Genomic DNA, 27,646 nt, shown 5'->3' with positions numbered 1-27,646 from the left:
CTCATGTGCAGGCACATGTGGTTGCACAAGGAGCTGGGGTTGGCCAGGTGATACCCACATACCACACTGGCACCCCTTGGGACCAGCTGGGCATGCAGAGAGAGAGCCAGTGCACAAAGGCCTTGCCACACTGCTGGCAGGACAAGGGGTGCCGGCTGGTGTGCAGAACCTGGTGCTCCTGCAAGTCTCATTTGAGGCAGCAAGCCTTGTCACACTGGGTGCACTGGAATGGTCACACAGCCCTGTGGGCCAACACGTGGGCCTTGAAGCTCCCCTCTGAACTATAGCTCTTGCCACACTCTGTGTGCAGGAAGGGCTTGTGGCCAGGGTGGACAAAGAGGTGCTTCTTGGGGTGGCACAGCCACAGGAAGGCTTTATCATACCACCTGTGCTTGATCATCTCCTTTTGGGACAGGGCTTTTAGTGGGGGGCCTGGGCTGCCAGAATAATCCTCCACCAGCTCCGTATACTACTCCTGCCACTCAGGCCCCTCCAGTGAGCCCTTTCCCCCATGCTCTGGGGATGCCAGCCTGAAGTTTTTGGAAGCTTTCCTCTCCTTTTAACAAACCTCTACAGTCTCTCCTTCTGTTGGACTGGGCTTCTGGGGTTCCTGCCCAGTTGCCCTGACACCACAGTCCTGCAGGCACTTCTGGAGTGGGCTGGCCAGAGCATGCACCTTGGCTTGCCAACCAAGGGAGCACTGAATCAAACCTTCCTTGAGGGAGACAACACAACCAGGTTTCCAGGACTTGCTGCCTTCTGTCCCATTTCCACTTTTTCTGCTGCAGATCTGGGATCCACACCCTTATCCAATTTTTCTTTGCACCTGCCACTGGTCGTAATTGTTGAGATGGGCTCAACATGCTGATTCTCAGTCTCCAGCACCCTGGCTTGGCATGGCTTATGTTTGGAAGCTTCTGGCAGCCTGTGGACAGCTTGCTAACAGGGTCATTGAGGACTGTGGTTTCATCAGCTACCACCCTAGAGACCTCGGGATCCCCTGCACAAACACAAAGGCACGATGGGTGAATTAACACTGGCTGTTATGTGATATGATTGCTACTGGATAAGAGGAGGATGAACGATGGAGATGGATACTCTGCTATGCAATAATCCTGGGGCCCTGCCATGAGAACCATTACTTTTATGATCTTTTTTCCTTTTAAACTGGGGAAGAGGGACAAATCTCTGATTTCTCACCACAGACAGTACCCGTGCAGCATTCCTAGTGTTTCACGAGCAGTATTTTTAGGAGGTATCGTTATGACTGGCACAAAACAGGGCGACACGCTCTTTTCTCGACTGGTAGCTCCTAAAAGCGACGCAAGGTCCGGACCGCCGTCCCGCAGGGGCTGCAGGGCGCACACATGCCGGGGACGGCCGAAGGCACAAACCCGACGCTCGGGAAGGCCGGGCCGCTCATCCCACCCACTCTGGACCGCGGCACGCACCTACGAGGGGTTCTGCCTGCGGGGGCGGCCCGGGACCCCCGCGCCTCCGCAGCCGCCCCTCGGCCCCGGGCGCTCCGTACGGCCGGAACGCTGCGAGGGAGCAGCGGACGCGCCCGGACGGCGGCCGGCAGCGGGCGGGGCGGGGCGGGATCCCCCGGCGGCGAGGCCGCGCTTCCGGCGGGCGGCGGTGTTCGGCGGGCGGCGGCGGCAGGTACGTACCGGCACCGGCGAGGCGGCCTGGGGTGCCCGGGGAGCGCGGCCAGGCCCTGCGTGCAGCAGCGGGGCCCGGCGGCCTGTCCTGGTGCTGCCGAGCCGGGGGAGCGGCCCGGCGGCGGGGCTGGGGCTGGGGCTGGGGCTGAGCGGGCCGGGGCTGGGCCCGGAGCCCCGAGCGCTCCGCCGGGGTGTTGCCGGGCTCGCCCTGTGTGGGGGTGCGGCTCGGCTCGCCCGCGGTGCGCGGCTGGTGAAGCACCGTGGGGACCTGGGCGGGGAGAGCCAGGGCCGGCAGCCCACGGGATCCTGGTCCCGCTGATTGGTGCTGGCGGTGCAGGCGCCGCCGGAGCGGGGCCGCCGGGCCGTGCTGCTGGCTGCTCCCGACCTCGGCGGCTGCGGCGGGGCTGGCTGCCATTAACCCAGGTGCCCAGCAGCAGGGGCTGGTTCTTGTCCTGCCTTCAGGCAGTGGGCGGGTACTAGGGGACCTTTGTTTTAACACTGTAAATAGCAAATCTGAGCCTCGTAAGCAATCTTGAGGTTGGCTCAAGGGTCTCGCAGGAGATGAGTCGAAGGGAACGGGAGAGAACAGATGTGTGATGGAGGGGGTGAACAGGAGAGGTGCAGCCCGCGCAGGGCTGTGTGTGCCCCACTGCCTCCCTCACATGGGAATCCTGGGTGGGTCCTGCACGGCACTGAGAGCAGCCTCTGTACTGCGCAGCAGCTCCGGAGAGAACACTTGGAGAGTTGAGCGCTTTTGCCCTCAGACGCTGCAGAGAACCTGTAAGGGGAGGTTGACTGCTCGCTAGGGTGGATTTCCAGCGGGCGCGGAGGTGGCCTTCAGCAAACGGATTGAGGTGACTGGGGAAGGAAGGCTGCACAATTAAAAAGCTATTGGAATAATGACGGACCAAAGAACTTCCCTGAGCAATAGTGTTTCTGTCCTGCGTTAACTGCTCATGGTGAGCCATGACAAGATCTGGCCCTTGTCCTCTACGTTCTTTCAGGGTAGTACCAGAGTAGTGATGCTCTCGGTGGTATCATCAGTCTTGATGTGAGGGAATACGGGGGGTGGGCTTTGTGGGTGAGTCTTGCTTCTGGAGTTCATTCATGCACGTGAGTACTCTGAAGGTCTGCTGCTGAGTAACTGCTCCCTTTTCTTGCCATGTGCTTGTTTTTAACACTGTAGCAAAGTGCAAGGACTTGATTGATGTGTACAGAAAAAGAGACAAATGGGCAATTACAAATGTGGAAATAAGCCGAAGCTGGGAGGAGGTGTGGATGGCAACAGAGTCGGAAAAATAATCCCGGAACTGGGACTGCGTTGCATCTGACCATTGCTTGTTCAACTGGCATGGAAAAAGAGGCCACTTTGCTTTTGTAATTCTTTATTGTATGTTCAGCTCCAGGGTGTGGTGATATATGCATGGACATATTTTGAAGTGTAATTCGCTTCTGAACTAATAGTACATCTGGAAGAAAAACAGGAAAAGGAAATTACCAACCAGATGTATCTTAGAAAGAAGTGGTAGAAAAATAGCGAAACTGAAATTGCAGGAAAAAATAGTTTGCATGAACAGCAGCTACCAAGATTTCCTAGATTTAAGTGAATGGTCTTCTCTGGCTAAATTCTGGATCTTATATAAGGAATCTTCAGCTCAGAATTTGTGTGAAAATTGTATTTTAATGGGCTGAGTTCTCTCCTTTAGCAGAATGTGCTGTTCTCCATCACGTCTCTCTTATCTAGGAAAGTTAATTTTTATTAAACAGCAAGTGTTCAGGTGCAGTGTAGTTGCAGAAAACATATTTAAATACTTGGGGAAAAAAGGAAGCTGTTGACTCTTTAGAGCCTGGCAGTAAGTAAGTGGTTCTGCTGCCATGTGTGATTCTTTAGTTTTTAAATGTTTGGCTAGAGTTTTTGTTTTTTAAATCCAGGTATGTATTTTTTCTTATCTTATTACTTGCTATATGGAGTTTACCGCTTGCATCTTGTCATGGCATTTATGTAAAACAGGTGCAGTTTTTAAACTGAGTTAAATCTGTTGAAATGCTCTTTTAGTGTTAAAAAGCATGAAATGTTTTTAACAAACACTTCACCCATTTTAACAACCATGTCACCATGATACATATGGACTTTCTGCTTAATGACAGATCCTTATGGATCGTTTTTGAGTACACAGAGAAACATCTCATGCAGCTGCATTGTTGGGAAGTGAAATGTGTATCCTTATACGAAGAGCCTCAATTTCTTACAGTTTCTTCAGTTTTTTACATCCTAACTCCAGTTCTCTCCTTCTCAGAGCCTGCTAGTTCCCAAGCATTTAGAGGATTATATGTCCTAAACTTCTGTATGGTTATCTGATGTGAGACCCCGTGCTTTTGCCTTTTGCATGTTGGGAAAGGGCTGGAGAAAATTCTGCAAAACCTTCTGGGACTCTCTGGGTGCTACAGTCTGGTTCACAAGAAGGACCTGAAATCTAAGAGGTCTTCTGGTCTGGATCCTCTTTCCATTAACACCATGGAGCACTAACCTAGAGCCAAGCAATGGAGCAGGCTGTGAAAACCACATGAAGGTATCTGGAGAGCCTTGTCTGTTTCCAAGGGGTAAGGCAAGGGCACTATCCACTGGGCTCTTTTTCCATTGTGGCTCCTACTAATAACTTCCTTCTTCCACATGGTGCCACACTAAGATTAATTTTATGCCTCAGGGGAAATCCCCCAGTGCTGTTTAATAACCAGCTCTTCTGTCTCCGGACGAGTGCTGCGAGTTGACTGTGAAGCCAAGTGGTGATCTGTGTAGGAACAAGGTGACTTGCTGGCCCTATGGCAGTACCATCACTGCTCTGTAGGGGGATTTGGATTTGGTCCCCAGACGTTTCATGAGCTGGCTTTGGGGAAATTGTTGCTACCGGGCATGCCTAAGAATCTCCCATGAGAGGCATCTCAGTGGATGGCAGCAGTCGAACGTGGGTCCTCTGTCCCCACCAGGGCCGGAAAGTCCCTGAGAGCTGTGAATGCTGAGAGGCTGCCCTAGGGAGCCATCGATGCTTCCTCAGCATGGAGTACTGGCTTTTGGGGCTGCTGAGCTCCTGTGGGAAATGCTTTAAGCTCGCTGAGTCATAGGAGTCAGTGCCTGCCGTTACCATAGAAATCAGATCAGCTGCTAGGGGTGGGGAGTCCTTGTCCTTTGGCTCCACTGCTTCATGGTTCCAGCATGAGCTCATGGTGCTAGGGAACCTGATTTCTTGCTCCTTGGCCTGTCAAGATCAGAGGAGGTCAGGCAGCTCTTGCAGCCCTTGCCAGAGGGCAGGGAATAATTTTGCTTGGGTCTTTGCATGGCTGCAGTGGTGGGACCCTGTGTGTCTGATGTGCCTTGCTGCCTGTATATGTCATGCTCTTTCATATTTTGGGAAACATTGCATTTGATTAGTAATAGCTTCCAGTCCTTTGGGGGCCCCAGAGAGGTGAAAACTGGTAAACTGGTGAGTAGCAGATAAGGGAGGACAGGAAGTAAGTGGTAAGCTTGGAATGATCCGGATGGAGAGGAAAAACACTGAATATCCAATTTCCTGTGCTCTCAAAATGCATCCCCAAGCTTGGTGACAAGTATAGACCTGAACGTGGATGTGACACCTTCCAGAGCTCAGTCTCTCACAGGTTTTGTCCTCTGTGCTCAGTCCCAGTAACTGTTTCATTGTTTTCTCTGGATGAATATACACATTCAAGCTCTAGGGATGGACGATGCAAAACATCGTTGCCCCATCTCCATTCTGCTAAAGAAAATAGCTTTACTGTGAATATACTTTTCACACTAAGATGATGTGCCTCCTCAGATCATCTTTGAACCCTTTGCTTTCCTCATAATGCAAAATAAGCACAAGCATCTCTGTGAAACAGTGTTACAGAGACTCTAGCTGATGCAAGGTGTCACTTTGTTTTTCTACAGTTCCTCTTGGCTTGCTGCCTGCTGACCACTGAATTATTGTCCATGTGGTCTGTGTGAGCAATCCAGATCTACAAAGCTGTCATTTTTAATGTTTCCTTGTTTACTTCTAGGACACCGAATTCAGAGGATAACAGCTGTTTCCCAAGCATTGTCCCTAAGAGTTGGTACTCTTAGGAGGTCCTGTATGCTGTGCTAGCTCAGTCCCAGGTTTAATGTATCTTCTGCTTCAGATGAGAGTGAGAAATATTTGCAAACAACAGCAAATGCACTGAGCTGTCTGTTTCTTGGACTCTCTTAATTCTTTGGTCTCCTCAGTATTATGGCGTGCTTGGTGAAAAATATTCAGGCAGTATGGCTTTCAATGAAAGAGATGATTCCTTGCTGCTAGCTGTTATGTAGAAGGAAGGATTTACTGGGTGATGCTGAAAAGAGATGAGGGTTGTATGTGTGTTTTTCTTCCTGTCTTACTAGCTCAGCCTAAAAAATTCCTGGTTTAGGGAGCTGTTCACTTCTCTGTTCAGATCCCAGCACACTGAAGCACCCACTTCAGTGTTGTTGAGAGCTCTGGCTCTCCATTATGGGGAGAAGGGGGGGGGGGGTGATTCTTGGGAAAGCTTCCAGGACTGGGCCAACTGTGGAAACAGCCGGGCTTTGTGCCAGCCGTTCAGAGGGAGGGGGAGCTCAGAGCCGTACAGGGAGTGTATCAGGCAGGGGCTGGTGCAGCCTGTCGCCTTCCGCAGCGTCCTGGTGCTGCTTCTGTTTCAGGAGAGAGAAACTCTTCTGTCCAGAGCTGTGGTGAGCAGAGACTTGTTGAGAGGGTTGATACAGCTCTTGATGGCCTCTGGTAGCTATTGACATGAAAGAATCTGACATGTCGTCCCTGGGCTTGGAGAAGGAGGAGGAGTTCCTGCTTGCATTAAGGGGGAGAGGAAGCATAATCTCTGGATAAGTAAAGATAAGGGAGTATTGGGGAAAAATCAGTGAGAAGAGGAAGCGCCTCTGTGGGGAGGTAAATTTGTGATCTCTGTGTCTCACCTAACAATCTGTGCAGTCCTAGTTCTAGACACTGCAAAATAAAGTGTGGTACTTGGGAACCATGGCTACAGACCCACTCTCGGAGCTTCAGGATGATCTGAACTTGGATGATACCAACCAGTCCCTCAGCCAGCTCAAACTGGCCTCCATAGATGATAAGAATTGGCCAGCAGATGAAGCCCCTGCTTTTCCCAAACCAGGTAAGTATCCTGCTTGTTTGGGATCTGGGTTTTGGCTGAAGAGCAGTTGTTTGTCCTGCAGCTTTGTGGTCATATCTACATATATAGAGAGCCTCAGTTCCATTTAAAAGCTTTATAGACACATTAAACTTGCACCACGCCCAAGTGAATCAGGCTCAGTATTGAACAGCACTAAAAAGTGCAGAGCCAGCTGGTGTAAACATGCTCTTGTCAGTCCTGTGCCTGGCTACGTTTTGGTGCTGACAGTACAGATGTGCTGTAAATCCTTGAGTAATTAAGTAAATCCTTGAGTAATTAAGTAAATCCTTGCTGTAAATCCAACTCCACTATGGCCTCTTGCAGGAGAGTTAGGCCTTCAGCACTGGACTGGTCTCAAACATCCGTCTGGGAGGTGGGGCTGGAGATCTGAGTTGTTGCTCTGAAATCCTGTGCTATGAACTGCTGGCCAAAGAGGTCAGGAAAATTAGCTCAGGGACATAAAGGATGGCCATCCATCAAGGGACTATGTTAAGAGCCTCCTTTTCTGAAAAGCCATGATGGTGTCCTTAGGTTTTGTCTTTGTGAATAATTGTGATGTATCTGAGCAGTTGTTTGAGAGAGTGTGCATTCTGAGGGATGCATATGGACCTCGTAGGACTGACGGGACTCTTTTGAAGTCGTTGCTGCTCTTGTCCCCTCAGAATTTCAAAAGTGCGTTTTCAAGGTGTACAGTTGCATACATTCGTCCCTCTCATGTAGAAGTGCCATTTTTTCTTATACCTCTATCTCTTTGTACTTGCCAGTGTGCTCTAGATCTCTTCTTCTGATTGCTTGTTTCTTGTACTTTGTGCAGACGACTCCAAAGGCTCCCCTGAGCCTGTCACTCACCTGCAGTGGGACGATCCCTACTATGATATCGCCAGGCACCACATTGTGGAAGTAGCAGGTAGGAGCCTTTCTGTTTTCTCCTTTGATGTCTTTGCAGCTGGGCTGAGGAAGGGCTTTTCTAATAGGGCTCTGGGGACATCTGCTGTTTGCCAGGCCCAAGTGGCAATGACAGGTGCCACTGTGAAGAGAAGGAGCACCAAAATTCTTGAATGTTTGTGATATGTGTAATTTTCCATTGACTTCAGCTAAACTTGAGTTCCTTTTTGGCTCTTGCTGTCTTGATTATTTTATTAGCAGGACTCAGTTGCTTTTGCTGAATTGTTTTAGATATGGCCCTTTACTACATCCTGAGCACAAAAGTGGTTTTTGCATGAAAATGCCAGAGAAATTGCCTACGTAAGCAATACAGCTGTAAGGTCCTCAGCTGACTGAGTAATCCTCAGTAGGTGGCTTCTCTCGCATTTGAATGGCCAGAGCTTGCCATCCTGTCTAGAAATAACATGTACAGAAATCTGAAATAGGGGGAATAGGCGTGTGTTCCACTTCAAGGAAACACCTGTTCATTCAGGGTCACAAGCATTTGCATTTTCTTTGTGTTTTCTTGTCTTACACTAACCCTTGGTGATATACTGCTGGGACGTCCATAAGAAAGAGTTTTGGGGGTATTCTTTAGGTTCCTGTGGTGAGCCTGAGTGAAGGGTCAGGCCAGTTTGTCTTGTGTTCCTTGCTTTTTTTTTAAAAAAAAAAAGCAACTCTTCAACCTGTTGTGACTTGATTCACACTTCCTGCTTGGCTATCTATAGCCACCTCCTACCCCTCCTAGTGCCACCTCCTAGCCTTCCTATTGCCATCTCTGCCCCACGTGTGAATTTTCTAGGAAGCAGAGGCATAAGCTGGAGTTCTCCTGATTCAGGGTTGTTCTGCAGCAGAGTTTGGCCACAAAGGAAAGAGTCTCAGGTACTTACTTTGATAAGAGGTGTCTTGATATCATTCTTATCTGGGCAATTTTCTCAAATGAGCTTTCTTTTTCCTGATCTCTCATGTTCCATCTTTTGTGGAACAAAATAATAATGGCAGACTCAAAACCTTGTTGTTTTGTCTTCTGCTCAGTTTGACAGACCAGACTTGCCAGAAGTGTTTTCATTTGCAAATGTGTTACTAAGCTTCTTTTCCCTCGGGCTGCAGTTTCAGGGCTGGGGTTTATAGAGGTCTGTACTCTGGTCTCCCTGCTGCTGAAACTGGAAAGGGACAGATGTGTGGACTCCACCATTTCAGTGGTAATGACCAGAATATTTGGAATGCAAATGGCAGAGGTAATTGGTGTTTGAGGACTCTGGCACAGGGTGAGTTAAATGATACAGTTGTTGGCTTTAGACTAAGCTTCAGACAAAGTGCTTAGCAAAATTTAGATCAGAGACATTGATAAGAGTGGAATGTCAGCCCCAAGCTAAGGATATACTTTGTCTGCTGCCTGCTGGCATAAACACCACTGTTTCTGCAGGATTTCTTTTCCAAGGTAACGTGGGTTTTTTTTCTTTGACAAACCCTCTGAATGGAGTCTCACTCCAGTGGAGGTGTGTCAGCAGCTGTTGGAACGTAGCCATTTGACATGGTCTAGGGTAGCAAATGAAGAATTAGCCAGCTTCCTGAAAAGATTCCGGGGAGAGATGGTGGCTGACTGGGAGCCGTGCCTGCATTCTGAACTCTTCCCCGTTGTGGTTTAAATTTGTATTCCAAGTGAGCTCTGTGTCCCTGCAGTGTCTGTATAGTGCAGGAACAGCTCAGAGAAGCTTCTGTTCTTGGCTCTTGCTGGCCAATTTTCACCGGTAGCTGATGCGTCTGAAAGCATGTGATGGTCCCCCACACGGCGTGTGGTGCGGTGCCTTTCTTGGCACTGGGAGAGCCTGGAGCACAGCTCCAGATAAGAGGATTTGCTGCCATGTAGGTCTGTAACTTGCTGGTTTCTCATCTCCTGAAAGGAGAATTTATGAAGTTGATCAAAGAGGTGTAATCTGGGCTCTGGGAGGAAGCTGTTAATTTTTTTGGGGTCAATAATTGGTAATTTTAACTGTTGAGAATATCAGACAGGGTACTGTTCTCTGGACTGTTGTTGGAGGCAAACAATCTGGGAAAGTCTGGAAAAATCCTATTAGAAGTAGCCTGGAGAATAAAAATCTTACTGGAGGATTAATATGAAACTGTTAGACCTGGCTCTGCTGACAAACTGTGTTTGTCAGCACCTCCAGGTGCAATGAACACTGGCTATGCTGAGCCTGAAACACAATATACTCTACCCTAGTTCTCGTGTAAGTATTAGCAAGTGGCAGCAGATCAAGCATAGTTTCATCCATTCTATTGATTTATTAGCTTTCTGTCCCATGTTCTTCCCTGTTCTGCACTTCAGAGCAGAAAGCTTATGGCTAACTCTGTTCCTGCCTGCGCTAAAATATATTCTGGGATGATGATGCTATTTTGAGACAAAAGTAGAAGGCTGGTTCCCATCCTCGGGCTGAACTCCATGGTCCCAGTGTTATCCTGTGTGGTCAGAAAAGTAATTGCTTCTTGCTGGCTGTGTGCATGGTGTTAATAACTTAATAAAAGCCTGGTTTTGATGACAAAAAGTTAGCACACTCATTTTCTAGCTGACCTTAATTTCTGATTCAGTTTGAGGCATGCTGGATTTGAAAAATCTGGCTATGTGACCTAAAGAGGGGAAAGTACTAAAAAATATTTTGCAGAATTTCTTAGGAAAAGAAGTTTTTGGGGTTTGTTTTTCACTTAAAAATGGTGCAGCTGTTTCATGGAGACTCTCCTTTGTGCCCTGTGTTCCTGTCTCTTCTGGGGACTGGGATCTTGCTGGAAGAGGCTGTCCGTGGGAAAGGAGCAGGCATGTCACTGCTGTCCCATGTGGTGGTGTGTTACACAAAGATGACAGCAAAAGGCATCCAGGCCACAGTCCTGAGGGAGTACTCAGAACTGGAGTATTGCTAGGAATCACAATATTTTAGTTTAAGGAAACTTTCTTTTGGTTCTGGGACTCGAAGCTTTTCTGAAGGAAGATGATGGTGCTCTGCTGGTGCTTTCAGAGCTGCCTTAAGGTGTGTGTTTGTGGAGTGTTTTATGCAGGCTCTCAAGAGGTCTCTGTGTGGTTTTATTCTTCTTGACTCTGAGTGCCTCTTTTTGTGAGTACTGTAGCAGTGAAATTCTTCTTTACATGTGGCCAGAAGCTGGAAGAGAGGAAGTTCGATTTCACTACACAATCCACTTCTGCTAAGTGTGTTTTTTTCCTTGCTCACATCACTCAGCATTCGGAGGAAACACAAGCTCCTGGTTGAGGGCTGTTAAGGAACTATCCCAAGTTTCTGTTATGGTCAGGGTTTCTGTGTTCTCCTGCCAGTTCTTACATAGCAAAGGTGGTGCTTCCATCTTCTTGGGGGTTGAGGCAGACTAGATGTGACATAGTCTTGGCCTTGAATTTTAGCACAGGTTGAATTGCAAAACTAAGGCAGGTAGGTAATAACAATCTGAAGGAGGTCTCTGGAGATGGCAGTTCATACTGTGGCTGTGTGGGAAGAGCAGGGCTCTTGTCAGCTGTGGCAAGGTGTTCCCTCCTCATTCTGTTGCCCAGTCTGAAATACTGATCTCTTCTTTGTGGTCAATATGCAAAACTATGGCTATGAGGTTTGTCAGCATTCCCATTTTACACGATAACTGCCTTGCTTTCTTTTGGGATAAGAAAATGGGGGCTTAACATATATTGGCATATGAATTTCTCACTGCCATGGAGGGTAGAAGATAGTGTATCAGTGGTCAGGAAAGTGACTGTCACTTTATACTCCAGCTACATAATCCCTGCCCAGTGATTTCAAAACTTTGTTGAAGCTCAGAGCATGTTTCTGCTAGTTTTGTGGGAAATCTGCTGCCTCACGCCATTAATTATCAGACTGTGGGGCTGCCCTTGCAGAACAGCTGTGATGCCAATATGTGTAAGACCTGTTATTGAAGTGGGAAAACAAGGTGGAGAGCTGTGAGTGTACCTTCTTTTGTGTTAATGGATTGAAGTTGTAGTTTCAGCAGTAAATCTGTTTTCATTGGTGAATCTGGTACCAAACCTACCCAACAAACATTGTGGCTGCAGGTGCCAAAGCTGTAACTGGTGCTGATGATTTGGTGTTGGTGATTGATTTTACTTCCCCATGTCAATGTTGGAACACCAGTAGCTGTTGTTTCTCTAGGTAGGCAAAGGTAGAAGTGGCAGACAGAACTTGTGTTGAAGGTGTGCTGCAGTGTGTTTTTGGTGGCTAATGGACTCAGCAAAGGCCCATTAGCAAAGGGTAACAAGGGTCCTTTTCCCTTCAGGCATGGGACGTTATTACTGGCTCCATTAATACAGGCTGCCTGCATTTCTGCTGCTTTTGGATGTAGTTTCTGGCTTTTAACTTTTTTGTTTGTCTGTTTAAGAATATTTTGTATGATAAAAAATGATGAATTGCCTCTGTAAAACTGAGTCCATCCAAAGCAAGCCCAGCTTGTGCACCATATTTTGATATGCAAGGTCAAGGGAAGGGAGAGTATCTAAGGAATTTTAAGTTTCTAAGGGAGACCAAGAGAATGGAGAATTTCTTCCTAGAGCCCTGCTCTGCAAGGGCTCCTGTCGTGATAGGCCCATGTGGGTCTGTTGAGTATATAGCTGTGAGAGTGATGGAAAGGGGCTGGGTATGATAATAAATGCCTTCATAAACAAGAGGAACATTGGGGTTTTTTTTTGTTTTTTTTTTAATTCTAATTGGCAGTTTATTTTTTATTCAGAATCTACTAATCTTGAAAAAAAGGCTATGGGTGTTGGATGTGTTATTCATATGGTATGATGCCATTCTCTGTACACTTCTGAAGTTATTCAGAGGACTTCAGAATTAATTGCAATTAACCTTTTTTAAAAGTGGCAATACAGCAGTTGCCATTTTGGTGGCAGAGGAAGTGTAACAGTAAGGGCCAGAAATTTGTTTATACAGAATTAGCTGCAAATTCAGAAAAGAGATTTGGGAATCAAGGTTGCTGGTTTTGCCTCTAATTGTTAGATAAGGCTGTTTGGAGAGGAGCATGGGGGAAAGATGAAATGGAATGACGTTGAATGCTGCAAGACAGCGGCTAGATGCATCCCAGTGGCAGTCTGGCTAGGCTCTCCAACTTTACCCTCATGATTACTTTCTGGGAAAGGATGCAAAGCTTGGCTTGCTATAACTTTTTTTCTGTTCCTCCAGACCAGGGTGCACTTGATGGGGCCCAACCAGGTAGGTAGATTTTTTGTGGCACTAACGTTTGGTTCTGTAGATCATGGTATTCCTTTAGCATGACATGGCCTGTAGCGGGACTGTCTCAGGGGAGCCCAAACTTTGCTCAGCCTTAGGCTGCACTGGCAATTTTTCAGGAGTCCAAAGGCTGCACAAAATTGTCGTCTGGGGGCTGCACCTTTGCCTCAGGCACAGCAGAATCATCTGAGCCAAATTTGGCGTGTGGGCTTTACTTTGGGCACTTCGGGGCTCATGGGTCTCAGTGTAAATCCTGGTCCTGTCCTGTCATGGTGGTGGCCTGCTTGGACCAGTTCAGTTTGAACTCCAGTTTATCCTGTTACTATGTGTGCTTTGGAAGTTTGTTCTAGGATTGCTTCCTATTCTTTCACATGATCTGGTGCTGCACTCATGTGCTAAGCAGCTGGCACTTAAACTGGATTCTCCATCTGAAAGCAACTTTTATCTATTTCTTCTCCATTTGGCTGCAGAGATGTTGTGTTCTGGTAACTTGTTTGCCCGAGGTCGTGCTTGACTGCCCTGTGCTTGCTGAGCATTTGTTAATACTCTCCGGACTTCAGTCCTAAGTCTCAATAATTTGGCTGCTGGTGCTTTCATGCTTCTCGATGTACATGAAAACTTCTATTGGTGTGAAATTCTTTTGCTAAGATCTTCACACAATTTATGGAAATGCTGATTCTCATTTCCTCATTATGTGGAATCTTTTCCCCCTTTTTCTATGCTCTCAGACATCCTCCCATTCTGCACTCCTTAATCTGACCCTCTAGTGTATTTTGTATCAGTTACACAACTATATTCACTTCATAAGGCTTTCTGATTCTGGCAGTGTTTGGATATTGGGAATATCGAGGTGGAAGGTACCATGTATTAAAATACTTCTGCTTTGAGCTCCTTACCTTCTTTTCCTGCAGGGCTAAATCCACTCTGGAATTCAAAAGGCAACTAAAATCTACTATACTTAAACGTTTCCCAGCTGTGCCATAAGCTTAGCAGGAACCTGAAATTACATTTGACAGGTTTTTTACTGACAGTGGCTCTGATTAAACATGCTAAGCTTTGTGAAACTTGCGTAGTAGTGTTCCAGTATTCTGTAGTGGTGCCCTCTCCTTGACCCTGAACTCTGTTAACTCTGCTGTTTTACCAGTAACACTAGCTTTTGGTGGCAAGTTTTATCCATCTGCATTCTCTCCGTATCAAAATACTTGGATATCCCCATTTGAATCTTTCAACAGGGTGGGCACTTAACTGAGGCTACCTGATGAAGGCAGTAATGAGCAGAGTCTCTAGACTGCAGTTAGGCTGCCTCAAATCATGACATAAATGCTAAAGGATATATTTCAGGATATATAACGGATGTATTTCTATTTACCTAGAAGTAGTAAATAACAGGATTTGCAAGCCAGGCATGTATTTTCCATGTTGGCTGTGCAGATTCATTCAATAGTCCTGTCTCAGGACATTATTGCCATCTTGATTTGAATTTCTGCTGCGATACGGTCGTATTGCTGCAGGTTTCAATCTGAAACATTAGCCTCAGTGTTTAAATTTCAGCCCTTTTAGAAGTTTGGCCTTGCGCTCATGGCTTGGAAACACAGCAGTGATTTTCCTTGCCCTGTGTCTCAGAAGTACCCTGGAAATTCGGGTGAGAGGAAAAACACAGTTTGGGCCTTAAAAGTACCACAACAATGTTCAGAAGGTTATGTCCATCAGTGCTACAAGTTAATATCTCTTTAGATGAGCAGCTGTCTTGGCTGGAGAGGCTTTAGATATTGGTTACTGTCTTGCTCTTTGTTATTAAAAGCAAAATAATCTGAATTACATCCTTCAGGGAGGTAGTTTGATTCCAGTGTACATTGAAAATATTTTTAACGTATGAACTTACAAAGTTGGGGTGCTCTGTGAGTACTGATGGTATATAATTGGTTATTGGTTTGTTGTTAGCTATTGAGCATTCCTCATCTGGGAGAGGTAGGAGGCAGCCTGAGAAGCCAAGTGATTACTTCATGGTCTATAGTTGTGTTCAGTGGAAACTTCAGCTGTTTGCAATTGCAAACAAGGGGTGAAGACCTAGGTACATAAGATTAATATTGCAAACAGGAAAGCAAATAGTACAAGGGATGGAGCATCTGGGGAGGATCAAACCTGATAAGAATCTGTTCTGTAGGAGGCAGAGGCAGTTTCCTCCAACAAGAATATGTGGAATGGACTTTAGGTTCTTGTTTATAAATTGGAGCAACTGATTGTTCAGCTTTGACGTTGAATTTTTGATTTTGTCATGTCTGGAGCAAGGAGACTGATCAGATGTGTCAGGTAGAAACAAGATTGGGAGTTGATGAGTTTGAAAGTTTCTGTGTTGACAGGCTGAGCTCAGTGTGATGAAACTGGAGCAAAACCCGGAACTCAGAAAAAGGCATGCTGATTCCTTTGTAGGTCTCATGCATAAATTCATTCTGATTTGGAAGGCAAAGCAGGCCACTCCTTTTGCAGTCATCCAGGGCACTGTAGATTATATTTGATGTACTTGGCCCTGGAAATTGTCCAGGGGATACATGCCATCTCCCCTTTGGCAGAATCATGGATTGTCTGTTTATTCTTTGCCAGTGATCCCAGACATTTTCACCAAGGCTATATAAGGAACAAGATTCTAGACTTTGCATAGGCCCTGCTTTGGGCTTTTATGTCATTTCAGAGAAAGCTATTTAAGCTGTGTGGTTCCCAAATTGTGACTTGTCAGGTCTGAGAATCAGTGCCCAGGAGCCTGAGCTGAGTGTATGGCCACCCACAACATGGCACAAACATGGTGCTGTACTGCACACCACAAAGGCCTGCCTTGATCAAGCTTGCAGTCTGCATCTGGCCCTCAGACCATTCACTCTGGTGTGAAATGCAGCCTCTCAGTTAACTGAAGATATCACCTGTTCTGAATTTAGCATAGAGCTAAGTATGATCTGCAAAGATCTGTCATCTTTCTGACCATTCTCTTTCATGACTATAAAACTCAACAGATTCTCAAATGCTATGTCTTCTTGGTGCTCTGTGCAGGCAGGACCCTTTGTCCTTCAGATAGAGACATACGAGTTGCTCAAGACCAATGGGAAGAGTCACAATATGCCATATTCCTTGCCCAGGACTTTGTAACCTGCACTTAGTCTTTTAGACAACTCAATTACATTAGACCTGTCCCTAAAGCTCATAGCAAGCTACTAAGAAACTCTGGGCTAGGCAGAGAGTGGGCTACCATGGGATATGCAATGTGATGTTGGTCTTGTGGCCTGGCTGTGACTGTATCCGGTTGTTCCAGATGAGCCTTGCATCACTCTCTCCTAGTCCTGCATTCCGGGTCATGCGTCCTCCCTAATTGCCCTGTATCTCCGCATGTGTATGTCCCTGTGATGGCCTACGCCCCTTTCCTGGTCTGTACCTAGTGCTGCCGCAGTGTCCTTAGCTTTTGTAGAATTTCTGGCTTGTGTGCATCAGTAAATTCTGTGTTGTCTGGTTAGTGACTTGAAAATGGGACTTGCAAGGTGAAAATAAAAGCGAACAAGTAGCAAGAGAATCTGTTCTGGCAAGATGGGGGCAAAAGAGGACTGGTGGCATCTTAATGTCATGGCTGGTGTATATGAGTTCTCTGGCTGCCATTTGCAGCACCAAATGGTCATCTGTACTAATAGGCAGTGTTCCCAGAAATGTCAGGTTTGCTATTCCGAGCCCTCAGTTGCTGCATGGCAAGTGTAGCCAAGTGGTAGTTGAGGGCCAGAGCCCGTGCAAAGGTGAGAAAATGGCTACATGATCTGAATATTGTAAATCTATGTGGGGAAAAGGACTTATTTCAAGAGGAGTGATGTATTGCAGGTCTCTCCTGCGTAAGTAGTGATCCTTGCTGCTTTTCTGTGCCGTGGTCTGTACGAGATGGTTTACCATATGGGAGGAAGGAGGGTATTGTTGAGTATAACATCAATAGCCCCATTCACTGTTGCACTCTCTGCTTGACAAGAAAACACAGGTTTCAGAGCAGGGTGAGTAGCTAAAAAGGTGGGAAGACTTTAACCCTTCATGCTAAAGGAACCATTTCATCTCCACTGCTGCTAAAATGAAGTCATCTTTGTGGAAATGGATTGGGTGTTGTGTCTGGGAGAGAATCAGACTTTCCCCTCAAACTCTGTATGTCCAGATTTGTGACCTGGTTCTCATCCCAATCTCTCTATTTCCCAGCATGTCTGCTAAGCTTGGCCATGCGCGTCTGCTTGGGCTTTGTTCATGGGGCTGAGATCTCTGCTGGCAGACGTCCACTGACAGTTGAAGACTGGCTTTGGGGAAAACTTGGCTTGTTGTCTCTGAAGCCTCAAGTGGTGGCTGGGAGTGTCCTCCATGACATGACGGTGCTTTATGGGTTATTTGGTTCCAGTGCAATGGGGACTGTTTTCTGCATGGCTTTTACAAAGAATGCTTTGTTGTGCTGCACTTCGCAGCTCCTTCCATCTCTGGCTGGAAAAATCTCTCTGTGGATGGAAAATCTAGGAAGCAGTGAAGAGCTCGTTCTACAATCCCCCTGGAGAATCCAGCAGCCCTGCTTGACCGATCTGTAGAAGAGACTTAGGATGATGCTTGCTTCTCATCTTTGGGGTGTGACTGGAACTGCTCTTTGTCTAGGAATTTCTTGGTTTCCAGGGTATGAAATGGCCTGTGTTCTGTGTGCAGGACTAAGCTTCAGCTGAAGCAAGAAACAGATGCACCAGACTATAAGCAGTCTGGGACTGTGTGCAGGATGGAAGGAGTTACTGTGCCAGTGAGGGGCAGTTTTCCCTGTGCCTCCCTGGACACGTGTGCATCAGGGGCACTGCCCAGGGACAGCTTTGCAGGATTAATGCTCTGAGCACTCTGCTCTGGACTTGCCTCCATCCCTATGTGCCCTGAGGCATCCTGGCTTCCAGTCCTTCTTCTCCTTTCAGGGCTGGAGCAGGGAATCTGTTCTTCATTCTCTTTTGTTGACTTGCCATGCCTGTGGTGTTCAGGTTTCTGCTTCCACACTAGGCCCAGGGTAACTGCTGAAAATCAGATTTAGCTTTGCTGGCAGCTGTGACAAACCAGCCTTCTGCCTTGTTATGGTGGTTTCCCATTCTTTATTTACCCCTTGCTTCCAAGACCACAGTGAAGTCCTTAAACTCCCTGTAATCTCTGGAATTTTATCTGCAGGTGATGACAAATACGGAAGAAAAGTAATTTTGTTCAGTGCCTGCCGGATGCCCCCAAGTCATCAACTGGATCATGTGAAACTGCTGGAGTAAGTAGAGTCTTAGTAGGCTGCTGTTAATTTCTTGAATCTGACCTAATTCTCAGGTGCTGGATTCCTGGGGACAGATCCATCTGCAGTAGCTTCTTCAGTTGGACATGTCTTCCCAAGTGCTTACCTCCATTGCTGGAGATGCAAGTCCTCTATTACGGCACACAAAAGGACTCCCAAGGGGAGGAAGAACCTCTCTGTAGCAGAGCACAAAGTGACTTTGTCAGTTCTTTCTTCTCAGGTACCTGAAATTCACACTAGACCAGTATGTGGAGAGTGATTACACGTTGGTGTATCTGCACCATGGCCTGACCAGTGAGAACAAGCCATCCCTGAGCTGGTTGCGGGATGCCTACAGGGAATTTGATCGCAAGTGAGTAAGGCTGCAGCAAGCAAGGATGTTATGTGCTGTTCTGCAGCCTGACATAGAAGATCTTCCCCAGGCCCCCTGTGTAGCTTGGTGATCATAATTTACTGTCATTTATTCTCCTGCTTAAGGAGGTGGATTGTTGTTTAATGCAGTCTGAATCACAGGATAAACAGCTCCTTCTGTAGTTACATCCTTTAAGCCAACAGGCAAGCAGCAAACCCAGGACCTGGTGCAAGTGTGTCAACCTCATGGTATAATTGTAGGTTCCTAGTGAGGCTGCTCTCTGCTTTTAGATGAATCTTGGAATACAGGGTAGCATGCCCTTAAGGCTGCTGAGTGGCCTGACACAGCTACAGAGCATGGGAGAGGAGAGGCCATGGGTGCTGGGGTGTGGTGATGCCCAGTGTAAAAGGGATGAAGCAACCAGTTAATCTTGCAGAAACATTGGTTCCTCTGCTTAAAGTTCAGTTTGTCGTTACTGGGCTTCTCTTGACAGGTACAAGAAGAACATCAAAGCCTTGTATATTGTGCATCCAACCATGTTCATCAAGACCCTACTGATACTCTTCAAGCCTCTGATCAGGTAGGAGGGAAGCACTGTAGGAGGCTCACCCACATGCTCACACTGTGGGGGAACAGTGGGGCATTCTCAGAAGGGCACAAGGTGAGCCCAGGCTGCCAAGCCTATCCTGGAGTCTCTCACCTTATTCTATCTCCTCCTACTTCTGAGCTCAGAAATACTCACACACCAGAAATACCTCTTTAGGAACCTACAGAGTTTGTAGCTCTGTGCTGCTCCTTTTCTCTCCAGCCAAGTAGAAGTAAAAAGTTGCAGGCTCTGCTAATAGTGAAAAAGGAAGTGAGAGTATCAGTCCAAGTTATATTTGATTTATTGTGATACTGAAATCATAATGCTCTGAAATAATTGGGAATAAAACTTTCTCAAGCCTATTGCTGAACATCGGAAGGAGAAACCCAGCATTTTAGGGAGTCTGCTGCTGCTAGGGCTTCTACTGCATCTTGAAAAGTCTTTGCATCTCCTGGTAAAATAGATGGAGTGGGAGAGCTATGTGGGTGACATCTCTGCTGCTCAACCATACCTACCGTTTGCCCCACTGATGTTTCTTGCAGCCCCTTGCTCTCCTTTTCTGTAAGAAGTCAGTTCTGTTACTGGATTTCCCCATTCCTCACATATCTACCTTTCTCTTGTTTTTCAGCTTTAAATTTGGACGGAAGATTTTTTATGTGAATTACCTTAGTGAGCTGGAGGAGTATGTGAAGCTGGAACAGTTGGGGATCCCAAACCAAGTGCTGAAGTAGGAATACTGCTTGTCTCCCACTTGCTTAGGGCTCTTTGAGAGGGAACTTTTTTTGAAAGAGTGGCAAGGGAAGGAAGAGTTTGTTCCACTCAGGCAGTGGTTTTGGAGGGTGTGGTGACAAGTTGCCTTAAAGACTATGCTTTCTCTCTATAGTCCTTCCTGTGTATCCTCAGCCCCAGTCCCCAGCTCTGTCTTTGAGTTAAAAATCCTCCTCCAGTGGAGCATCAATCCTGTATCTCCCACTCACCCTTAGGGGACTTTATGCAAGATGCTGACCTTAACACTGACCTGGAGCTGATGGTGTGCATCTGCTGTGTCTGGGCACCTGCTTAGCTCATTTTGCACCACTCAGCTTGTCTTTGGAGCTTCCCAAAATTGCCATAATCTCAGTACTACCAGATTGCTTCCCTGTCCCACGACCACATATGCATCTATCTCATCACAGGCAGTGCTGTCCTGGCCTCCTGCCCACGCTGTTACTCATCTACTCCAACTCTTGATTCCAGATAGATACTCCTTTTCTCCTTGCTTTTCTTCTGGCAACCAGATGTTTGTTCTTGTGTTCCAGAGCTGCTTGTCTTGGTTTTACATAGGTGTAATTGACCACAGGAGTCTGGTGCTGTTACCAGTGGGTGTGCAGTGCTGGGTTCATGCACTTTCTGGGAGGTGGAGTGGCTTTTTACTCGTCTGTGTTTTGCTGCAGATATGATGAATACCTGAGATCCCTGCAGAAACCTCTGCAAGTGCCCCAGAAGCCAACACCCCCACGCCCACCACTGCCAAACCAGCAGTTTGGAGTCTCCCTACAGCAGTGAGTATCTCTGGACTGTGTTGCTTTTGCCCTGACTTGTTTGATATGAGGTCACTGTATTTATAACTGAACAACAGCAAAAATAGCTGCAGAATTTCTTGCAGTTTAGTTTCCTATGAAACTTTAATAATTTTCCTGAGGAACTCTGTGCTCATGGCCAGATCCTGACTAACTCAGTTCAGTTCCACCCTCTTGATCCCTGGGTTAGATTGTTTTTGCAACTTAGGATCACTAAGGGAGGAACAAAATAAGGGCCATAGGGACAGCTTTATGGCACTAGAAACTTCCTTGTAAGCAAAAGAAGTCCGTAGGAGGATGACAGAGGTCTCTTTAGGACTATGCTACTTTGAGCAGTGCTGTGGGTTTGTTTCTTAGTTGTTTTCCAAATAATAAATTCTATTTTAGAAGCACTTCTATTCACCCTTGTAGTGAATCCCACTCCCTATTCCTGCATAGTGACACAGGCAAACACAGACACTGGCAAGGGGTGGTGGTACTGCGTAAGTGTTGAAGGTATTTTTAACTTTGAGTGTGGTTTTGCCTCCCCAGGGAATGAGGAGGAGCCAGTACTGTGTAGCTAGACAGATCCTCTGAGGCAGTCTGGGAACACATTCCCCAGCTTCAGTGCAACATTTCCAGATGGTGTTTGCTGTGGTGCTGTGTGCCTGAGCTTGTTGGTAGCCTGGGAGGGGTGAGCTATCAAGTGGTCTGGACAATCGAACGTGAGGGTGGCAGTGAACACCTTGGCATCACAAGGTTTTCCCTGATGGCCATTGTGTTGATAATTCTTCTGTCACGGGAGTGTGGTGGCTAAAATGTGTCAGCTTCTTTCTGCCCTTGTTCCTATGGGAAAGGAAAAAGGAATCGTAACCCCTTTCACCTGATTCATTCATAACTAGCATCCTTGCCTTCTGGGAAACCCTTTGCCCTGCATGTAAAGGCTGGGATTTTTACAGAAGATGGAAAAATGTTCCTGTGGTCTAGTAATGAGCTCCTCGTTGCTCCAGTGAATGATGTAACATGATGGGTGAAGAGGATAGAAGGCTGGAATGAATAATGGCTGAACCAGGGATGGCGATAGCAAGATCATATGTAGTACAGGTTGTGCGGGCAACTTCAAGAGTTGGGGGCTGCATACAGGGCAGGACCAGTCATGTGTAACCTGTTGTTTCTTGCTGCAGTCTCAGGGAGAAGAGCCCTGATCAGTCTCCAGTTCCTCTGGTGGTCAGAGACACCATTGCTCATTTGCGGGAGCATGGTAAGTGTTTGGGGAAGCTGCAATCCCTTATCAGTGACCTCTTCTGTCCAAGCTCCCATCAAGACTGTGGTAAGATAAAGAAGAACAGCGGTCTAGAATAGGGTGTAAAATCCAAACTAGGGGAGTTATCCTTCAAGTGAGATTGTGCAGGGCTTAGGAGACCTCCTTCCTCCAGGAGTCCATACTCCCACTTGTATAAGAGTAGCCAAATGCTCTTTGTATCCTTTGTCTGATACTGGAAGCAGGAAGAATTGTTGTACTCTAAGAAAGGGACTTGTTGACATGTGTCTGAATGCCTCACAGCATGAATTTATAATAGTTAAGGCCAGCATTTTTAGAGACTCTCACACGGGTGATTTTTTTTCTTGTCCATCTTCTGTCACCTCACAGCTCTTAATACAGAGGGGATTTTCCGGAGATCAGCAAATACACAGGTTGTCAAAGAGGTCCAGCAAAAATACAATATGGGTGAGTGCCCAAACACATCAGAGCCCCTCTCATTCCCTAATTACTACTATCCAACTGCAACTGTGTTGGAACTAGTCTGTCATGAATCCTCTCTTTCTCTGATAGGTCTGTAGGTGAGGACTCATCTTGGGGTATGACCTGAGTTGCAAGGGAGAAGCATCTGATACTTCTGCTGTGTGGAAAACCTATTCCTTCCCACTCATGCTCCCCTTACTGCCGTTTTTTTTCCTGAAAGTTTCCCTGTTTCTTGGGGTGGGATATACCATCTTACTCTGGTTATACTGTAGGGACTGAAGATGACCAGGAAGAAACTTAGTCATGTTTCATTTGATGACTTCTAAAGATGTAGTGCTGGATTCAGCACTGCTTTGTATATGATTTTGGGACATATTTTTCCACTCTGCTAGAAGATGTGGTACTTCAGGATTCTGTGTTCTTTAAAATACTCCTTCCTTAGTTTTGGGCTCTGACCATCGTGTCTTGTCCTTTGTCTGGAGGAGGTGCTGCTTTGGCCAGTGAGCACTGAGTCTCTGCTCTGCTTTCTCAGGTGTGCCTGTAGATTTCCAGGAGTATGAAGATGTCCACCTCCCTGCTGTGATTCTCAAGACCTTCTTGAGGGAGCTACCTGAGCCCCTCCTCACTTTTGGCCTCTACAGCCATGTTGTCAGCTTCCAGTGTGAGTTGTAACAAGTGTGCTACTCCCTGAATGTTGCACTGGCTAAGGACAAAGACATCTTAGTGGGGGCATGCATGGGATACCTTGTGACTGCCAACAGGGCTTTCATCAAGATGGGTGCTGAGGATTGTCCCATCTCCCTTGATTTTTAGGTGTGGAGGAGGTGAAACGTGTGGATGTTGTTCGCAAAACACTCCAGGATTTGCCGGAAGAAAACTACCAAGTGCTCCGTTTACTGACAGCCTTTCTGGTGCAGGTGAGCACTAGCCTAAGCATTTGCTTGTCGTAATGCTGGGAGGGGCAGGCAGGCCTTCAGCCTAAAAGGTGTAGGCATACAGCCTGTGTGGTCTATGCCAAGGAGGCTGAAAGCTCCCCATGGTGGAGGTAGAACTACAAAGTATCTGAGTAGAAGAGTGGTCTCAGATCTGCTTTACAGCACTTTCTGCTGCCGAGGAAGCCATTGCAAGGCTATTCAAGCAAGAGGGAAGATCATGAGTGGTGGTCTGGACTTGTAGAGATATTATCTGACAGTGCTCTTGGTCCTGTTGTTATGATATGGCCTGGTTAGCTTTTCTCCTCATTTTCTCTGGGAGTCTGTCAGTTCTGGCTTTGGGGAGGGTAAAGGGCAGCTGCTGTGCTGTTCTGTAGGGTTCACAATGGTCTCTTTCCTTCCCACATAGGTCTCTGCTCACAGCGACAGAAACAAGATGACAAACACCAACCTGGCAGTTGTGTTTGGCCCAAATCTTCTCTGGGCCAAAGATGTGGCCATCACTCTAAAAGCCATCAATCCCATCAATACCTTTACCAAATTCCTGCTGGACCACCAGAAGGAGCTGTTTGAGGCTGCAGAGGCCTGAATCCAGGCCAGCCCACACCTGCACACTGTGCCCACCTTCCCCCTTCTTTGTCTTGGAGCTGTGACCAAGCTGTCTCCAGTACAAAGGGACCATTGATCTTCTGGGTGATGAGCAGAGTGAGGGCTGTGGAGATGATGGTGAAAGTGTGCAAGTAAGTGAGCAGGAGACCTGCAGCTCTGGATGGGCAGGGGAGCTGGTCTCCCAGCTGCTGAGAGTGGACTCCTAACCCACCTGTGCAGCTCCTCCAGGGCTCATCACCAGTTTTCTGCCCTATCAGATGATCTGCCTTCCTTTCCTCCTTCCCTTATGTGCAGTTTTTCTGCCCTCCTGGTCCCTTCCTCAGCACAGATCTTTTTGTTCAAGCTCCCAATAGCCCCAGCTCACCCCTCCTTGCCTCAGCTGGGCTGTCTGGGCTAGGGTGGGCTTGCTGGGTTTTGTGATGGAGACATTCTTACTGCAAGTGCCATTTCTCAGCACTGAACATGCATCCTGCCTTTCCCCAGAGGCACCTAAAGCAGGGAAGGGAGCAGCAGCCCTTGTGCTTCAGGTAGCAGCATGTCCTGCACTTGCAAACACCATTCTAGACCCCCTGCTTTTGGCAGGCAGGTGAAGGACAGGCTCACAGCAATGGGCTGTGTTACCTGTCAGACTCCAAAACAATGAAGGTGAGTTTAGCCCAAAGCCCAGCGTCTCTGGGGTCACCCACCCTAGACACTATTCAGTGTTTGCTGGACTGTAGTGGGTGACTTGCCTCCTGTAGTTACCAGCTCAGGTGTGTTTGTCCTTCCAGCAGCACTTCCAGCCTGGCTGGGAAGGTTCATGCCGGGCCTGGCTGTGCATGCGGGCCAGCTGTGACCCTTTGGCAGCTGGTGTGTCTGAAAGGCAGGAGGAAGTGCCCTGGTGGCACGGAGCTGCTGAATACCATAAAGATCACCGTCTGTCCTGGCAGCAGCACAAGGCCTCCTCTTCTGGCACATGTATCTGTGCTGACTGCCACAGACTGCCTTGACTAGTTAGTTGTCTTTTTGAGCACAACTTTCCCCAGCACAGTGTAACAGAGCATGGCCTTGAGGGAAGGTCTGGGGACTGGGGCTAACCCTCACTGTGGAGTGCACCAAGCCTGGATTACAAATTTCTGCCCAGGTGCTGAGCACTTGTGTGCCAAAGCTGTGAGGGAACAGCTATTCCATGCCAAGGGCCTTTGCCATGTCTCCTCCTGGGTTCATACCTTCCACCATACCGTCTGGTCAGATGCATCCTGTATGCCCTGGGCACAGCTGGAGAGATCTCTCCAGGGCATGCTCAGAGTGGGGTGGTTCTGGCACCTCCCCAGAGCAGCTGCAATACTGTTAGAGCGTTGGGTTTAGGTTGCCTCATTCCCATTACCTGAGCTAAAAGAGATCCTTCTTAGCCTGGGCCTGTCAGGGTTTTAGGAGAGAGCTTCTAGCCTTACTTCACTGGTGGGATATATCTTTGTATCTTGTGCCCTGTGTGCCTGGGCCAGACCTCCCTGCTGCATCTGGCCTCAGGGACAAATCTTTTGGACCAAGCAGAACTGTTTTTTTAAAAGCTACTGGATGCTAAATAGAATTTGTTTTTTCATAATATTTTAGCCTGCCTTTAAACACTGACCAAAGGTTGGTGCCCCTAGTGTAATTGAAGTAAGTGGCATCTGCTGCAGGAATTAAGGAGATTGCTCTTTTTGCTAAACTCTGGAATGGGGATGGGTGCAAACATAGGCAGCTCTGCAAGGCAGTGCAGGTGCAGCCAGCTGGCTTGCAGGAGGAACACCAACATGTGGGTGGGAACAGTGAACAAGAAAGTGGGCATTACTAAGACTGGAGCAAGAGATGTTCTAAGATAGGACTGGATCTGATCCATTCTAGATACTGGGAGACTTTGCCCTATGGAGGCTACCAGACTGCTGACTTCAAGTCTCCCTCTTCCAAGAATAGGAGCCTTCCTTGTTTGGCCAGGATATGAATTGTTTCATCCTGAACAATTCACAGCAGTAACCAAGTAAATGTTTTGGAGGTAGGGATAATCTGCTCCTAATTCATCTGTGAACTCTTCTAGAGTGAGTTAGCAGGGCTGATGTACTGTGGAGGAGTAATCTGGGGTGGACTAGTGTGAAGAGAAGTGTACTTGCCCCAGTGTTTAAGGGGCAAGCCTGTGGAGGCTGAGGGAGCCTAGTGCAGCCCCTCTTTCCCAGCAGGCACCCTGCTCTGTGGAGGTTTTGATAGGGGAAGAAGGAGACTTCCTGCTCTGACTGTATCTGCAGCTGACACTGGCCTCAACTTCATTTCCCTAGAGGAAAGGCAAGCCCAGCTAACTTCTGGGACAAACAGGCCCAAGCTCGGCAACCTGGAATCCAAGTGCCTGCGTGCATGAGGCCTGGCCCTATGCACTCTCTGGGGAAGGTGGCATGTTCTGGCGTTGCAGAGCAGCAAGGACTGTTCCCTGCCCATTACAGAGGAGCAGTGCTGGAGTAGCTCCTGTCCAGGGGGAAAGTGGAGATTACTGCAAGTGTCTGAGTTCTGGCTGGAGTTGGGTGGTTTATTTTGTGGGGTTTTTTGGGATTTGTTTTTTTTTTTAAGTGAATTCTTGCAATGACATTTCCTTTTTTAGCAAAATAGAGGCTGATTCATCCCCTGCAGGCAGGGATAAAAGCCTGCTCTGGTTCAGTGCCTGCAGGGAGCAGATTCGGAGAGTGTTCAGGGAACTACTACTGCTCATGGTGGGAAAGTGCTTGCAAATCCTGGAAGGGACCCAACTGTAAATATCCCCGTTTCTCTGCTGCTCCTTGTGCTGGAGCTGCTGAGGGCCCTGGAGCAGGCACAGTAACCAGGGTTGCTTTTGCAGTCTGTTCTCCTGAACACCTTGTATTGAAATACCTGTCCTGTGACCTGAGCCAGGAACTGGCCCGGGCCTGCCTGCAGCCTGTGTCAGGTGGGTGGTCACCAGAGCCTGCACCTGCCGAGGCCAGCGGGTTAAATTCCCTCCTCACAGGGGCAGGGTGCTGGCTGGGCTGGGTTTCTCTGCCTTGTATGGGTCGGGGACAGTATACAGTTAAGGTGCTGGTCTGTGTCAGTTTTCTCCTTGCCGTAGAGCTGCCCAAGGGTCTCTTCCCTGGCTTATCTTTCAGGTTAGCTATTAGCCATTTCTTCCTGTGGGGGTACTTGTTCTGCATCAGCCTCCTGCTTTTAGCACCAGAACACCTCTGCTAAGCCTCCTGCAGTCTTAATGGCCTCTGATCACTCCCTGGCCCAAGCTGTGAACTGACACCAGAGCTTTTGGGTGGTGCAGGGGGTCTGGGGCCATCCAGATGCCTTGTGGCAATGTGTGCTAACTTGAGAGCCGAGGGCCAGTTTGGTCCCAGTTTCCCTTTTCATGTACAGGGGCTCCTGTGCAAAAATTTCGGCTTTGCTTTTGTTGCTGGCGTTCCCTGCCTTCTTCTTTGTTGATGTTCACCAGGTGCAGGCCTGGGTTTTCACGGTTCACACTGTTTGTTTTCTTTTAATCTGCACCAATCTTGTATTTCACAGTTTGCACTTTTTGTATTTCAATAAAAATCAAAATGTAATCTCA

The 27,646-nt window shown here is 47.5% G+C and overlaps 1 protein-coding gene across 7 annotated transcripts; it reads left to right on the top strand.

Moving 5' to 3' along the window:
• The first annotated feature begins 1,605 nt into the window (after positions 1-1,605).
• On the top strand, positions 1,606-27,646 carry ARHGAP1 (Rho GTPase activating protein 1). Of its 7 annotated transcripts, XM_048307165.1 has the most exons (15): positions 1,647-1,662; positions 4,061-4,231; positions 6,662-6,839; positions 7,672-7,764; positions 12,968-12,997; positions 18,209-18,296; positions 18,538-18,669; positions 19,163-19,249; positions 19,884-19,982; positions 20,689-20,796; positions 21,978-22,054; positions 22,445-22,522; positions 23,070-23,198; positions 23,351-23,454; positions 23,879-27,646. In XM_048307165.1, the coding sequence occupies exons 3-15, from the start codon at positions 6,701-6,703 to the stop codon at positions 24,056-24,058; spliced, it is 1,344 nt and encodes a 447-aa protein (XP_048163122.1). In that variant the 5' UTR covers positions 1,647-1,662; positions 4,061-4,231; positions 6,662-6,700; the 3' UTR covers positions 24,059-27,646. The 7 variants fall into 7 exon arrangements, with proteins under 7 accessions (XP_048163121.1, XP_048163120.1, XP_048163122.1 ...); XM_048307164.1 differs by lacking the exon at positions 4,061-4,231 and having other exon boundaries at positions 1,606-1,662; positions 6,656-6,839; XM_048307163.1 differs by lacking the exon at positions 4,061-4,231 and having other exon boundaries at positions 1,610-1,662.

This window comes from Corvus hawaiiensis, chromosome 6 (assembly GCF_020740725.1).
Source record: "Corvus hawaiiensis isolate bCorHaw1 chromosome 6, bCorHaw1.pri.cur, whole genome shotgun sequence".
NCBI classification, from domain to species: Eukaryota; Metazoa; Chordata; class Aves; order Passeriformes; family Corvidae; genus Corvus; species Corvus hawaiiensis.
Note: the sequence above shows the minus strand (reverse complement) of the source record. Positions and strands in the feature narration are given on the sequence as shown.

Bases quoted from the DNA above. Each gene is read 5' to 3' on its own strand.
- ARHGAP1 (XM_048307164.1), top strand. From the start codon at position 6,701: ATGGCTACAGACCCACTCTCGGAGCTTCAGGATGATCTGAACTTGGAT. The intron at 18,670-19,162 runs GTGAGTAAGGCT...TTCTCTTGACAG, and splicing joins TACAGGGAATTTGATCGCAA to GTACAAGAAGAACATCAAAG. The intron at 22,055-22,444 runs GTAAGTGTTTGG...GTCACCTCACAG, and splicing joins TGCTCATTTGCGGGAGCATG to CTCTTAATACAGAGGGGATT.